General features: G+C 35.2%; 1 protein-coding gene across 3 annotated transcripts in view; it reads left to right on the forward strand.

Annotated features, from left to right (window-relative positions):
• LOC125673630 (E3 ubiquitin-protein ligase rnf213-alpha-like) overlaps nucleotides 1-16,396 on the forward strand; it is a 139,198-nt gene that overhangs the window by 102,605 nt on the left and 20,197 nt on the right. For all 3 annotated transcript variants that reach the window (XM_056160275.1, XM_056160274.1, XM_056160276.1), the window contains exons 74-83: nucleotides 222-416; nucleotides 2,203-2,314; nucleotides 2,403-2,437; nucleotides 3,921-4,018; nucleotides 5,046-5,199; nucleotides 5,715-5,895; nucleotides 8,533-8,642; nucleotides 9,697-9,754; nucleotides 10,018-10,226; nucleotides 11,420-11,561. In XM_056160275.1, the coding sequence (XP_056016250.1) occupies nucleotides 222-416; nucleotides 2,203-2,314; nucleotides 2,403-2,437; nucleotides 3,921-4,018; nucleotides 5,046-5,199; nucleotides 5,715-5,895; nucleotides 8,533-8,642; nucleotides 9,697-9,754; nucleotides 10,018-10,226; nucleotides 11,420-11,561 (1,294 nt within the window). The remainder of the gene's footprint in view (nucleotides 1-221; nucleotides 417-2,202; nucleotides 2,315-2,402; nucleotides 2,438-3,920; nucleotides 4,019-5,045; nucleotides 5,200-5,714; nucleotides 5,896-8,532; nucleotides 8,643-9,696; nucleotides 9,755-10,017; nucleotides 10,227-11,419; nucleotides 11,562-16,396) is intronic.

Below are 16,396 nucleotides of genomic sequence, written 5' to 3' on the forward strand. Positions count from 1 at the left end.
TATTTCTACAATAAAATGATAGTTTTAACTGAAAACTTCTGCTGTGTTAGTGAGATTTATGCATTTGAATACTAGCATTGAAATACATGTAAAAACTATAATACTCTTTCAAAGTATCTTTTTCATAACTATAAGTCAGTGAAAAATAGAATAGCAAACATTATACATGTACATTATTGTGAAGACTTGGTGCTGAAAAAAATATTTTATTTGTTGCATAGTCATTTTTGGATGGAATACTTGAAGATTCATTCGCCAAATCTTGCAAGCAATTTGGAATTGGACACCACAGGAATATTAGAGATCAAGGGATTATTGTGTTACTGCTCCATTTCATGATGATTCTTAAAACTTTATCTGCCAATGAAATCCTGCAGCCATTGATTCATCTGGCCACACAGCCCCGAGCAATGAAGGTATAGATATGATGAGATTAAAATCTGTTAAATCAGTATTTTCCATGGAGATGAATTTTCATCAGTTATATAATGTAATGGATAAATAAGGAGATTGTGTTGAATAGTTAAAAGAAAGCATTCCTTAACTGAGCCTTAAAGATGCACTGACCTATTCTTCTATCCATTTGTGTGGAAACACCATAGCGTCTCGCTCATTCAAATATCCCCAACAGTGGCATTATACAAAAGTCTAACCGAACACTTCTTTCATTCATCAAGTCGTGCAACAGTTATTCCTGTTATACACATCAAGGCAGGCTACTGACAAACAAGTTGATGGTGCAGGGGTTTCAACAATCTCGATTGGGGTCAGAATTTCGCAAATTCTATGGTTGTTATAGCGATCTAGTTTCGTCAATACAACCTATCATTGGAACAAATGCTGTCTGACGTGTTTCATACCGATTGTTAGACCATTATTGGCACACTGATTTTGACTAAGGATAACTCCGTTTGCCTGATTGGGATGTGGGGCTCACGGCGGGTGTGACTGGTCAACAGGGGATGCTTACTTCCCCAGGGCACCTGATCCCACCTCTGGCATATCCAGGGGTCCGTGTTTGCCCAACTATCTATTTTGTATTGCTTATCAGAGTTGGAAAAAGAGCATAAGAAACTACGAGATAGCATGTCCTGTAGATTAGGGATAATTCAGAAAATCTACCAGACAAGTTAAAAATTTATCAGACAGAATAAAAGAACCTGAAATTTTGTCACCTCTATTTATTTTCAACCCTTGAGTGTGACAGTTTAAAACATTTACTTGTGTTTAACACCTCTCTATGTTTTGACCACGTATGAATTAAATTTTCTTATCAATTTTGTTGTAGTTTGATTTTCATCCTTTTAACTATCTATACATGTACAACAATTATAACCATTCCATTCCATTTCTCATTTTAAAATGCATATTCACCATGAAACGTAAAACTTGCCATTTCTAGCATCTTTGATATATCGTAAAAGTAGACAAGGTCGGAGACTTCGAAAATGAAAGTAGATAACCCCTTGGAAAACTCCATACTAATAAAGACAAGTATTATGTGGTGTAGTTCACTCACTCAACCTTACAATAAAATTTCTTCAAACTGCACAGCACAAAGGCGGCCAATATTTACGTGAGCTATTACATATAAATTTTCATAATTTGTAACTGGCGAAAATCGCCACAAAAGTATAGTTATATTTATCCTAATAATATTTGTTGTAAACTAAAGGGGAGGGAGATATGCGATCATATTGACATACTGTTCAAGCACCTTTGTTTACACATTCAACTTTCTTTTTTACATTGGATCTACGATTTTTCAACCATGTGATAGGCCACAAAATTGGAATTAGAATGACATGCGTGATATTGAAAGTACACGCATGGAGTGGACTTACGATTTCTGGGAAAGCACATTTGTTGTACAAAAGCAAGTTATCTATACCAGACGGAAGTTTTTGTTTGCACAAAAGCCAATAAACAACGCAGATATGATCCCCTTTTTGTCTGCTAATATCTACCAGACAGTTTGTCAGATGAGTTTCTAAGTTTTACCGGACAAATTGAAAATTTATCGGAGATATCCAGTATTCCGGCGTCTTTTGCCAACTCTGGCTTATGGGAGTTATAAGATTGATCACTGTTCGTTATCTTTGCCTTTCACGAAAGTCTAACTTAAGACTTCTTTCATTCAGTTACTCCTGTCATTTTATGCCTTGTCGGTTGTTGATCATGCATCTACCTGTTTCCTCGTAGGGCTCATTTCTACCCACAATGCCAGAGGAATGTTTGTCACTGGAAATCAAGGCAGAACTACAGAGAATGGAAGAATTGGCCAATAAGCACAATCACACAGTCACGTGGTACAGTAAGTGTCCATTCTTATCTATTTGGCATTGAATTAGTGCACATTGTTCTACAAGTATATGTATAATAAAATTTTTTACATTTTAAAGGATGCCCCAATGGCCACCCATATGCTGTTGGTGATGTAAGTATTATAATTTTGACAACAATCATTTCATTGTTTTAGTGATTCTTTTTATATATATTTGAAAAAGAGGGGGCATATTGTTTTGCACCTGTCGGTCGGTCAGTCGGTCTGTAGACCATGTGTTGTCCGCTCAATATCTTGAGAACCATTCTCTTGATGATAAGGATATTTCATATGTGGGTTAGTTATGAGTAGAAGAGGATCCTTATTGTTTTTCAGGTCAAAAGGTCAAGGGTCAATCTACTCTGGACATAGGAGTATAATGTCCGCTCAATATCTTGAGAACCCTTTGCTTGAAAGACATCAAACTTGGCACACTGGTACATCCTATGGAGTAGATGACCCCTATTGATTTTGAGGTCATATGGTCAAAGGTCAAGGGTCAAACTGGGCATAGGAATATACTGACCATTCAATGTCTAGAGAACCCTTTGCTTGACAGACATCAAACTTGGTACGCCAGTACATCTTCAGAAGAAGATGACCCCCATTGATTTTGAGGTCACATGGTCAAAGGTCAAGGGTCAAACTGGACATAGGAATATACTGTCTGTTCAATATCTCGAGAACCCTTTGCTTGACAGACATTAAACTTGGTACACTGGTACATCTTCAGGAGAAGATGACACCTATTGATTTTGAGGTTGCGTGGTCAAAGGTGAAGGGTTAAACTGTACATAGGAATATACTGTCCGCTCAACATCTTGAGAACCCTTTGCTTGAAAGACATCAAACTTGGTACACTGGTACATCTTCAGGAGAAGATGACCACTAATTATTTTAAGGTCACATGGTCAAAAGTCAAGGGTCAAATTGGACATAGGAATATACTGTCCGTTCAATATCTTGAGAACCATTTGCTTGACAGACATCAAACTTGGTACACTGGTACATTTTCAGGAGTTGATGACCCCTATTGATTTTTAGGTCACATGGTCAATCCACTCTTGACATAGGAAGATATTGTCTGCTCAATATTTTGAATTAATGATACTACTCTCAATTAAATGATGTGTGTGTATATAACCCTTTTCAATTTTGCACCATGGGGGGCATATGTGTTTTACAAACATCTCTTGTTTAACTACCAGTTGTGGTAGAGTGTTTGCTTCATAACCGGAAGGTCGTGAGTTCGAGCCCCGCTCAAGCCATGGCAGCGCCAAACCTGAGATGTTAAAATAGGTAGTGATTGCTCCTTAGCCATATGCTTGGCATTTAGAAGAGAGAATCACAGGTCTTTTTGATATGCCCTTAAAAGGGAGGTCCCGTGTCACAGCAGGTGTTGGCACAATAACGAACCCTCATTGCTACGGCCCTGAGCGCTATAAGCATAGGTCAAAATTTGCAGTACTTCACCTACAGCAGGTGATCATCTCAATATAAATGAAAAATTCTAGGCGAGACATAAAAACAATAAATCAGTCAATAAATCAACTACGTAATTTGATCCTATAGTAATGCACACTTTTCACAATTGCAGTGTGGAAATCCCACTCAGCTTGGCCGTTGTTATCAATGTAAGGCGGAGATAGGTGGTGAGTCCGCGAAGCTGAAAGGGGACAACGTCAGAGACGCAGGGTAATCAGATTTAATCTTAAAATTTGTAGATGAATGCAATTGTTAATTCTGATCAATGCATTTTGAATTAGGGGTTGCTTCAAAGACAAGACAGTGATGTGTGTACTAATGTGAGGTGTAACAGATTCACCCATTGTATTACCTTGTATTACCTTACTATTAAACAGCTGGGAATATACCGAAAGAAAGGAAAGCGAAATGTATATATAGAAAATAAACTTCAATTTTGAAAATACATGAGGGTACTATGAACTGTAATGCTTCATGCGAACAAACTTTTCATATAGCGCTAACCCTTCATTAAGTATGCTGGCGTAAAGCGTCGCAGTTCAGAAATAAAAATAAATAATGTTCCCAGCTGTTAAAATAGTCGTACTATATTAATTTTATCAAGATTCATATACACATTGTCCACATTCATGAGGAAATGATTCATTTCAATTGGTAAAGATATCGGATCCAAAATATTAAATGTGAACACGAAGGGAACACTGGGATATCATCTTGGCAGTCCAAGTTAATAGAATTGGTTAATTGGTTTTGTGGGTATGCTGTTTTATGCCAAGTTAATAGAATTGGTTAACTGGCTTTGTGAGTATGCTGTTTTATGCCAAGTTAATAGAATTGGTTAACTGGCTTTGTGAGTATGCTGTTTTATGCCAAGTTAATAGAATTGGTTAACTGGCTTTGTGGGTATGCTGTTTTATGCCAAGTTAATAGAATTGGTTAACTGGTTTTGTGGGTATGCTGTTTTATGCCAGGTTGGCAAATTATTTGAGCTCTACAATTTCTTTTATATGGTGCCATTTAATTGTTGTCTCGTATATATACAGGTGTGTGCAAATATATGAGGCAGGTTATCGCTTATATTGAACTCATCTGATGTTTTACCATGTATTTCTATACCCTACTGTTAATGAACTATGTAATTAATGATGTTCACATATTTATGTTATTTTAAACAGCCAGACATACGTTTTACTATTAGATCACAGTGAGTAACGTGGTTCGTTGATGTATTTTGTAGAAGTGACTTCAGTCAGCCTGGACATCTCTTGGGGTCACCTGAGGGACGTGCCACACAAGCTTTCTCAGAAAGGACGCTATCGCCATCTTCAAATGCATTGCTGCGCTTGATTACACACATGGCAATGTTCATTGGAGCCAATGACCATATAGACGTAAAAAATGAAAATAAAGTTATCAATATGTATAATGAAGAATTCTCAAATATTTATTGATGATTACAACTGATGTTATATTTTTATGCCCTCGGAATCGAAGATTTGGTGGCATTTAGTTTTTGGCCTGTCTGTCTGTCTGTTTGTGGCAAAAACTTTAACCTTGGACATATGTTTTACACCATAAGAGGTAGAGCTTTCATATTTAGTATTTGTATTCATGGTAGCAAGACCTTTCCATTGACACCAGAATCTTGGACCTTGTTACCTTAACCTTTGACCATGAGACTCCTTTGTTGTAATCCGGGGGCATGCATGTTTCATAAGCATTTCTTTAGAAAAAAAACAAGATCTGCTTATGAAACACGCATGCCCCCGGATTGCAACAAAGAAGCCTCATGGTCAAAGGTTCTTTATAAAGAATACGAAATATAACATCTGGGAATTTTTTTTATGTATGTATATACATGTACATTCATAATTAGATTTCAAATATAAAGTATGTTTCCATTCAGGATATATGTAGCCTCGTACAGCCTGCCATCCCAACTGGAATAGTGCCTGATTTTCTTTGGGAACACATCAACAAGGACATTGATACAATAGGAAGTGCTTTAGACTGCAGTGTAGATGAAGTGTTTATGTTTCTGCATTCTGTGATACATTCTTTTGTGGAATCTGACACCTCATATTCAGGTAAAGTGATTTCTGTTTATAGATGATGACTGAAAGTCGTGCTTATAGATAATGAATGAAAGTCATGCATATAGATGATGACTGAAAGTTGTGCTTATAGATGATGACTGAAAGTCGTGCATAAACAAGATGAATGAAAGTCTTTAAGAATTTGCCATTGACCCGCTTGTAAATTGGTACACATTTTTGTCAGAATCGGTTGACAATTTCAAGTCAATGCTCTAGTGTTTTTACCTATGTTTCAAAAAATATTTTGAGAAATTAATAATTATGAGGTGCTCCATATCCAAGCCATATCTGTTTGGGGTTTAAACGCAACCCTTGATCTATTATGGGCAATGATCACTTGTTTACCTTAGGGCTGTTCCAGAAATGATCAAATGGGGGGTCGGGCGGCAAACGATATTTTTTTGTGTGGGTGGTCGTATTTTTGAATATTTTATTTGGTCCGTGGTTGGACTGTTAAAATTTTTTTTATTATGGGTAGTGGGTAGTTTCTATTGTTTTTTTAATTTTGCGCCACGTGGGTGTTGAGTTTTCAGAATATTTTTATTGTCGCTCTTGTCGTGTTGGTTACAAAACGTCGGAGGGAAAATTGAAAACGTGCTTTCGAAATCGGAAATCGGAAGTAACATAGAACTATTCGAGTTGTCGCTCTTTGTAGCGCATAACTTTCTATTTCCATTACGGCACTCTTCAAATTAGAGGCGCGTTAATAGGGTCCCTTTGGACGTGATGGCGGCGAACTCTGTAGATTATTACAGTTTACAGTGCATCGATCTTGGGAATATTTTGAAATCAATAGGTATTCCTTTTTCTAATAAAAATAGGCACACCTTGGTTGATTTATGCGAGGGTACCGATGCGTTATATTTATCAGTCAGTGTGATGGTGATATAGAGGCCTCCATTAGAAGACGAACGATTCGTGGAAAAACATATCCATACCCATTTCATGATAATAGCATCACTTGGACTCCCAGTCTTTCCAACATTCCCACCATAGATGCCTTTGATTGTTGATGTGACATCGTTTCTTCAGAACTACTATGATACAATGTCGCACAGGCATTACCGCGTCATTGACTACTAGAATGTTTGTCCCGAAAACCTCGCGAGATTTGTACTGTTTTCATTTTTAAAGATATTTTTGTGGTGGTTCTGGTTAGGTTTTTTTTTAATTAGGTGGGTCATTGTAAAATGAGTTTTATCAATTTGATGGGTCATGGGGCAATTTTTTATTTCTCTTTTATGGGTACTTGGTATATACAAAAGGTGCCTCCCGACCCCCCCATGTATTTATTTCTGGAATAGCCCTAAGCAATTATGGTCTCCTAATTACCAGTACCTGACACCGTGTTTACTTAGTGGCACGCGCCTCACGAAAACTGTTCTTGTGGGATTCCGGTATAATTCATTGTATCAACAATCGCGAGTTTATAAGAGTCAAGAATGATGATCTAAAGTATCTGTTAACAATATTCAATCTTTTATGAAATATATTTCACCGTTATACATATGAATATTTCAATATTAAATCGGGTTCGTAATTCAATTTTGCAGAAAAACTGTAGATTAGTTGAATTGAAAGAATATTAGTTACCGGTATGTAAATAATTTTCATAATAAATAATATACACTTAACTAGATAAAAATATGTAAATACTTGTACTTTATACATAATTTTAAAATACATAAACAATACGATATGTCTAGATATTTGTGAACAATAATCATTTGTGTGGTAATCCATGATAATCATCGGAGTTGTTTAAAAAACACTACATTACACCGCCCAGAAAAATACCAGTCTTCTTAGGACACGCCTATAAGTCGGACATAGAGTTTTGGACCAAAAATTGACTCCCAAAAATCCGGCTTATAGGCGAGTATATACGGTAAACATGATGACTGAAAGTTGTGCATAAACGATGATGAATGAAAGTCATGCATAAACATGATGAATGAAAGTCATGCATAAACATGATGAATGAAAGTCATGTATAATGATGATGAATGAAAGCCATGCATAAACATGATGAAAGAAAGTCATGCATAAACATGATGAATGAAAGTCGTGCGTAAAGATGATGAATGAAAGTCTTGCATAATGATGATGAATGAAAGTCATGCATGAACATGATGAATGAAAGTTGTGCTTAAACATGATGAATGAAAGTCGTGCATAAAGATGATGAATGAAAGTCATGCATAAACATGACTGAAAATCGTGCATAAACATGATGAATGAAAGTCGTGCATAAAGATGATGAATGAAAGTCTTGCATAATGATGATGAAAGACAGTCATGCATAAACATGATGAATGAAAGTCTTGCATATAGATGATGAATGAAAGTCGTTCATATAGATGATGAATGAAGGTTGACGTGCATTATCTCTTCTTGTGGTAGTTTATAAGAGTGCACAACCATAGCTGTGGTATATTGAATGCCTTGTGAGTAGTACATGGTGGGTTCATATCTCGAAGAGTTGACCAGAGCTTAGACTTCCAAATGTGAATTGCAGATTATTGGAGTGCTAATTCATGTATATTGTTTTCTTTTTTTTTTTTTTAAGGAAGAAGAGTTAGTTTAAACAAGATGTATGTTGTTTATTTGTTTTATTTTTTATTTAAGGCCTTGTAAGAAGAGTTAGTTTAAACAACATGTATAGTTTGTCCACAAAGGAAGGTCGACAGAAGTGGGAGAGAGATATCGATGCGAAATTCCTCACAAGGAAACTACAGGTAGATAAGAGAAGTGTTCCAAAAATAATGTCGCTTACGTTGCTTCCCCATTACTACAATTGTTTTGATCATTTTAACTTGCTATGCCCTTCAAAATACTCGCCATCTGCCAGTGCCTGAATACACCTTTTGAGCTGGTCATTCCACTTTTGGAAGTTCATTACTCTTCAATGGGGACACTATTCATTCAGCAGCAGATCAAAGGGCATTTCTCGGATTGTATTGCTTTCCAACTAGATGATATTTGTGTTTGGGACACAGAAAATCGTCTCAAGGTCTCAAATCTAGTGAACATGAGAGGACTGTAACCTTCTCCGACTCCTATAATTTCGTCACAATGTGTGCCTTGGGAGTGGTTGCATTTCTACCATCTGTGCATTCCTCACAGAAATCGTGCTGTGTGCAATTAAGAACAGTCACAGGAAAGTTCTATAAAAATGTTATTCTGAAATAATTAAAGAACTGCTATAATATACGCCGCCTAATCATGGGACTCCAGTACCTCCGACTTTTGCATGATAATGCGTCCACTCAGGGCTTGCATTGTGACTGATTTTATGGACACGTGGGTTTCCATTGGGAACTCTGGTTTCCTCCCAGATTAATGACCCCTCCCCTTAACGCCTAGATCCAAGCCAACAAAAAGCATTGATACAGGTCATAGAAGTTGTTTGTTGAATGCAAGATGAACTAACTTTTAACTGCTGGTTTATATTTCTGTGACTTTTTCCCCACGGTGTTAGATTCATGGTTGTAATTCATTATACGTATGTACCATAGTGAACTTGATATTCACTGCAACTAGAAGTGTAAGCAATTCTAGTAGACACATGCTAGCCTGCTAGAAAGGAAGAGTAATTACATTGTAAGAGTATAATCTCCTTTAGGCACTGTATCTGGGACATGAACGGTGTTTTCAGTTCTCGTTTTATCAGAAATAATATCATACAAGTTCTACATACACTATATTTTTATGGCTATAAACAAGATTACGTTATTATTTAAAATTCATGACTGACATTTCAGTATAGTTTTCATTGATATATAATTTCAGACACATCAAGAATTTTTTGAGCATTGTGGTGAAATTTTGTCAAATGACAAGAGTATAGGTAAGTAATTTATTTCTTCCTTAACATGAAATTATTTTGAGGAAATTGTTGGCGATAATGTATGAGAAAATGTTTGTAATCTCGGAGGAATTATTGCCGAGGAAAATTCCGAAATTCATACTCAATTTTGATAAAGGAAATATCTATAATAACACTTCGTTTTTAATTTGAACAACATATTAAAAATAATAAAAACCGCTCTTTTCGATAAATTTGTGGAGGTTATTCATGGAGTATTACTCTTTCGTAATGTTGTTTTTTAGGATCAGATCCGTTTTTGAAATTAGTATACAGAAAAGAAAGGGTCCCCGAAAATGCATTTTCGACTTCGGACTTGCAGCTTTCTTCATCCATGTGGCAGTACAGGATGAGAGTTTCTTTTGAGCACTTCGCTCATGAGTTCCATGCACAGAAAGACAGACGCTTCATGTTCCACAATCCCTACCTTGTTTTGGACACATTTTTACAACAGGTAATGAAAGCAATACCTATACAATCTGAGACTCGTGACTAAATTCGAACCATCTTGATATCATATAGGTTCCGAGCTCCGCGTCACAATTTGAGAGCCAAGTGTGTTTCACTGAATTGTCTGTAAATAATCTGTGCCTATTTTCCTATCATTTACATTGAGTTCTACAGAAATGTTTAAATGTTGCATGTACATGTACATATACTGTAATATTAAGTGTAGAATGATGTACAACATATTTAATTTCTTTGGTGTGTTTCTGAAGTTGTGGGATGTACTAGATAAAATTATCAGTTCTTTGGTTTACTTTTATATGCAAATGGGTGTATTATTTTTGCAATCCCCCCTCCCTATTTGAAAAAAGGGGCATATTTTTTTTTGTCTGTAGATCAAGTCTGTCCGCTCTCAATATCTTAAGAACCCGAAATTGCTTGTTGACAAAAATCAAACTTGGTACCCTGTTACATTTTTATGTCACGTCGTATGGAGTAGATGACCCCTTTTGATTTTTATGTCACATGCATGGTCAAAAGTTATCCACTCTGGACAAAGGAATTAATTAAAATCTTGCATTGTTTTAATTGGCACTACTAGCAGTTAAATGACACATGTGTATTACCTTTTCTGCACCACATAGGGCATGTACGCGTTTCTGAAACATTTCTTGTTTTAATTTTCAAAGAAGCTGTTTTGGAAATACAGGACTTCAATAACTAGACATCATTGTGATGCCAATTAAGTGTCATAAAAGGGCCTGGCTTTGTGGCATTATTTGCTAAGGTCGAGGTCCATAACTCATTCAAAAAAGTCAACATATAGCCCAAACTCAAACTTGATGGGTAACCCAATGATATTAGTTCATGTATGAATTTTCAATTCAATAACTGCAGGGATAACCAAAAGGTCTGGGAAATTGTTAAATATATGAAATTTGCCAAGTTCATGGATTGGGGTTTCTATAAAAGGCCCAAATTGAAACTTTGTTTCTACTGAATGCTCAACTGGTCTCCATTAATTCTAATTGATATGTGGTTTAATTATGTTATATTTTCTCTCCAATAATTCTAATTGATATGTGTTTTAATTATGTTATATTTTCTCTCCAATAATTCTAATTGATATGTGGTTTAATTATGGTATATTTTCTCTCCTGTAATTCTAATTGATATGTATTTTAATTGTTATATTTTTAGGAATGTTATCTCCGTTACATATGCCACATTCCAAACGTTCTTCTGATGCAAAAGTTGCTGATAACCAAGTTTGGAAAGCAATTCACACGAGAAGAGGCAGACAAAATTACAATGCGAGACTGCATCGCCCAGTATGAAAATGGTAGTTCTTCTTCCTACGTTTTGAAATTTATAGCATGATTTTCAAAACAAAAAAAATCTTGAAAGGGCACATTATTTAATTGCTTTAAATTTTACTTGTGAAATGCAATTTGATTGGTTCAGTTGAGTTTGATGATCAACATTCTTTACATCATATAAGCTAAGTTGCTGTTAAGTCATGTCACATGACGTCCTAGGAATGACATCATAGTACAGTTATCTGCTCCTTCATTTCCATTTTGATACTACAGCAATATTGATAATTTGTTAGTTTTAACTATAAAAAATGGAAATAAATACACTTTTTAAACTTGTATCAGATAAAACTGCGAGTATGGAGTTACCTTAAGGAATAAACTTTAGTTATTGTTTCGGATATGAAGTAAGTTTGGCTAGTTTATGCCCTTTTGGAGTTGATAAATCCGTAAACTGCTCCAAAATACTTTAAATCATATAAAAGAAGTAAAAGTTACTTACTTTCCTTAAATCAAATTATACATCATAAAAGGAATTCAATTTTGTTTCATTTCCTATTGATGATCTCTGCTTAAATGTGTTGTATATATATCATATTTATCTTATTTTAAAAAGTTTTCCCAATAATATAAATTACCCTATATATCTCCCATGCCCCGTAATGTAAATAGTCAAGACATTCATTCCTTATTTAATGCCTTATATGTGTTTTAATTAATGACTTAATCAATTCCTTAATTAATGCTCTATATGTATAATTATTTAATTAATGACTTAATCAATTCTTTAATTAATAACATGTATAATTATTTAATTAATGACTTAATTAATTCCTTAAAGGACACATCTCATGTTTTCAAAGTATACAACATTACATGCATTTCGTTTTCTCTATGCTTATAGTAATTAATTCTAATAGTTCGTTCGCCGAAATTTTGCGATAATTAACCACATTACAGACTTAAATCTAAGTCCTGATTTAAAAAAAGTCTAGTTAATTAGGTACATGTAGGTAGTCACGTGGTACAGTGACATCACATGCACCCTTCGAATTGTGAAAGTACTGCGAGATATTATTAAAAACTCAACTTTTAGGGGCCTAATTTATTTACCATGGGCAACATTTAAATCGATGTTGACAAATTTTCCGAGTTTTATATGTTTTCGCCACCAGTGCACACATATAACGATGTAAATACCCAAATATAGCGAGTAAAGCGTGTATGAAATTGGCAATATTGTGAGTAAATAATGTTTATATGAGTCGCTGTCTACAAACTGTTTGATGATGTTATTCCTTTATACATCTGTAATTGGCGCTGTTTTTCTAAACTAAACAGTGCAATCATTATCTATTTTTGGATTAGACAAATTATGATACGTTGAATTGTTGACAACTAGGCCCTATGCCAAGCTATTGTCACGAGTGCATTTCGGAAAGAAAGAAAAAGACAACACACACACAAATCAATACAAACTAGTTCTAATTGTAACGGGGACCGTTACAGATGTTCCCCAAACCTCCCCCAATTCAAAAGTGATGTCCTTGTGAATCTATAGCAAAAAATCATTTTATTTTAGCCTTTAATTACATGTAGTACGTTCAATATGGTCATTTCAGTACCAAAAAATGAAAGAAAGCGTTGCACGCTCATACACACGCACGCGTGTATGATTCCGAATTTTTGTTGATGTCGTTCATCAGGCATTTGTATCATATACCCACAGTGTGAATTTCATAACGTTTCCACCAAATATAAGGAAGTTATAGGGATTTTAAAATCGTCCAATCAGAATTCAGCACACGTGCATGCACGTGCTGAGCAGTAATTCTAACCATAGCAATTTGTAAGGAGTACCAAGACACATCTAAACCATTAATATCAATAGAATTTGATGAAAAACAAAAACATTATTGTCCTTTAAAAATTGAACATTTAAAAAACGTTGCACGCGCATGCGCGTGTGCGTTGGCATTTTTTTGTTACACCAATATATAGATACACATATTGTCTACATATGCTGTGAATATCATCTCATTCGCTTCATAAATAAGATAGTTACAAACGTTTTAGCATTATCCAATCAAAATGAAGCGCACGTGCATGCGCGTGCAAATTGGTAATTTTGACCATGTAAATCAGTTAAGGGTCTCAATATCTACCTATGATATGAATTTCAAGCCATTTCAATGAACAACAAAAAAGTTAGACTGATTCCAAAGTTAGCGTACAAATTTTGTAATGCGCGTGCACGCGCATGCGTGCGCGTGCTGGCAAAATAACTATTATTTTTCATATGTACAAATGATATACTATCATCCTATTTAGGTTTTATATCGGTTCCTTCAATATTCTGATTTTCCATTTTTTGTACCAAAATTGCAATGCACGTGCGCGTGCGTGCATGCACGTGCAAACAAAATGACTATCACTATGCACATCTACAAACGCTATACTATCATCCTGGAAAGTTTCATATCGATCCCTTTTGTAGTTTCTGAGAACACTACCGGACAAAAAAGTACCGGAGAAAAAGAATAATAACTAGAAACTCATTACTAGTAATGAGTAGGTCTTCCGTTAGATCACTTCCGGTAAAGAGCTTTCTGTTCCTACGAAAACCATTTAAATATATCAGAATATGTGCCTTAACAATGAATGAGAAATGTATTATCGAATTTTTTACTCATTTCTCGTAACTTCCGGTGATGACCGGAAGTACTTTTATGATGCGTTTTCCTATAAATGACAGCGACTCTTTACTGTCTATATTCCCTGAAAATTTCACGTCTCTATCTGAAAGAGTTCTCAACAAAAAGAAGTAGACTAAAGAAAGAAAAAGTAGTAGGTTACTACCGACCGGAAGTCAATTTTGAAAAACAAAATGATCCAAACTCTAGAAGTTGATACTTTTATTATGACATGTGAAAATCATATGAAAGACTTCAAATATACGCGAGATTTATGGTGACAAAGAGATGAAAAGTAAAAATGTATTTTATCAAGAAACCGGAAGTAGTTGTTTTGACTACCAACGGAGTCAATATTCTTTTGACACTTTCAAAGAGACTTAATAAACTAGTATAGGTTTCAATTTACAAGAAAAAGTTTGAAATTTGCGATTCTTTCCATCACTTCCGGTGACGACAGGAAGTGACGGTCGACATGTTCAACCCTCTACTGCACGACTGCAAACGGAGATTTATAATTCCTGAATAATTGATGAACCTATATTTTACCTTTTCCAAGAAAAATGCTGGACAAAATTCCTTTTGAGAAACAGAAAATCGCCCATATTTTCCGACCGGAAGTGAATTTTGTAAAAACAAAAATAGTTATAGGAAGGTCCTTTCATAAGACATTATTCCTGACAATTTCAAGAAAATCTATCCACCATCTCTGAGAAATCACTCGAAGAAATCGGAAAATCGACATTTTTCAAATACTTCCGGTATAGACCGGAAGTGACGGACGAAAAAATTGAATGTATGTGTACAATGGACTAATGTTAGTTGATCAACTCTACAAGTTTCAAGCGTTTATCTATATTCATTATTGAGAAACTGAAAAAACAAGGTTTGAATATGTCCACCCCATATCTCACGACCGGAAGTGAATTTTACAAAAATATTTCAATTTACACTAGACATTTATAATGGCTATAACATATGTAAAATTCAAATCCTTAACTTGTTTTATGACCGAGATTTATGGCACTGAAAAATGAGAGAATTAATAGTTTTTCTTTCATATAACCGGAATTCAACTTCCGGTGGGGTCAATAGTTTTTGAGAATTAGAACGAGACCTAATAAACCTATATAGGTTTCAATTTGAAAGAAAAAAGTTTGAAATTTATGATTTATTAATCACTTCCGGTGACGACCGGAAGTGACGGCCGACATTCTTACCCCCCAACTGCACCCCTACAAAGTGAAATCTATTAACTCTGAAATTTTGGTGACTCTATCTTTTACCGTTTCTGAGAAAAACGATTGACAACGAAAACAGCTCATAAGCCGTATTTGCCGACCGGAAGTGAATTTTACAAAAATATTTGAGGTTACTCTAGACATTTATAGTGACCATAATATATGTAAAACTCAACTCATTAACTTGTTTTATGAGAATTAGAACGAGATATAGTAAACCAAAGTAGGTTTCAATTTGAAAGAAAAAAGTTTGAAATTGATGATTTATTTGATCACTTCCGGTGACGACCGGAAGTGACGGCGACAAAAAATATTACGTGCATGCACCATAGAGAAAATAGATCTATCATCCCTGAAAGTTTCATTCGATTATCTTTAGTGGTTTTCAAGTTTACCCCCGGACAAAGTTTCTTTCAAAAACCGGAAAATCGGACGTATCTGACGAACGGAAGTGAATTTTGAAAAAATAAAAAAAAATGCCTCGAGGTACCATCGTTCCCTATAACCTGTGAAAGTTTCAGGAAAATCCATCCAACGGTCTCGGAGACGAAAGGGAAAAAAAAATAATAATAATAAGAAAAAACAGTAGAATCACTAGAAGGTCTTCCGTTGGAAATGGAAGACCTTAATAATAATAATAACTAGACACGATCTCGTTGCTCTCGGAGTTAAAAAAAAAAATGACAAATGAGTCCCAATTTAGTTTCCGACTTTAAGACACTTTAGATATAATCAATTTTTCATATCATAAGCTTCTGAAGCAAAGTTGCGGTGAAATTCGTTTGAAATTCGACTCTCCAGGCGAGCCATAAGGCCCGCGGGCCTATTTCTTGATGTCATTTGTTAGCCCTCTATAGACTCAACAACTTTAGTTCTATATGTCTTTACAAAATATTTACCTGTAAAAAGTTATTGAGATCGACCGAT

This window comes from Ostrea edulis, chromosome 3 (assembly GCF_947568905.1).
Source record: "Ostrea edulis chromosome 3, xbOstEdul1.1, whole genome shotgun sequence".
In the NCBI taxonomy this organism is placed as follows: domain Eukaryota; kingdom Metazoa; phylum Mollusca; class Bivalvia; order Ostreida; family Ostreidae; genus Ostrea; species Ostrea edulis.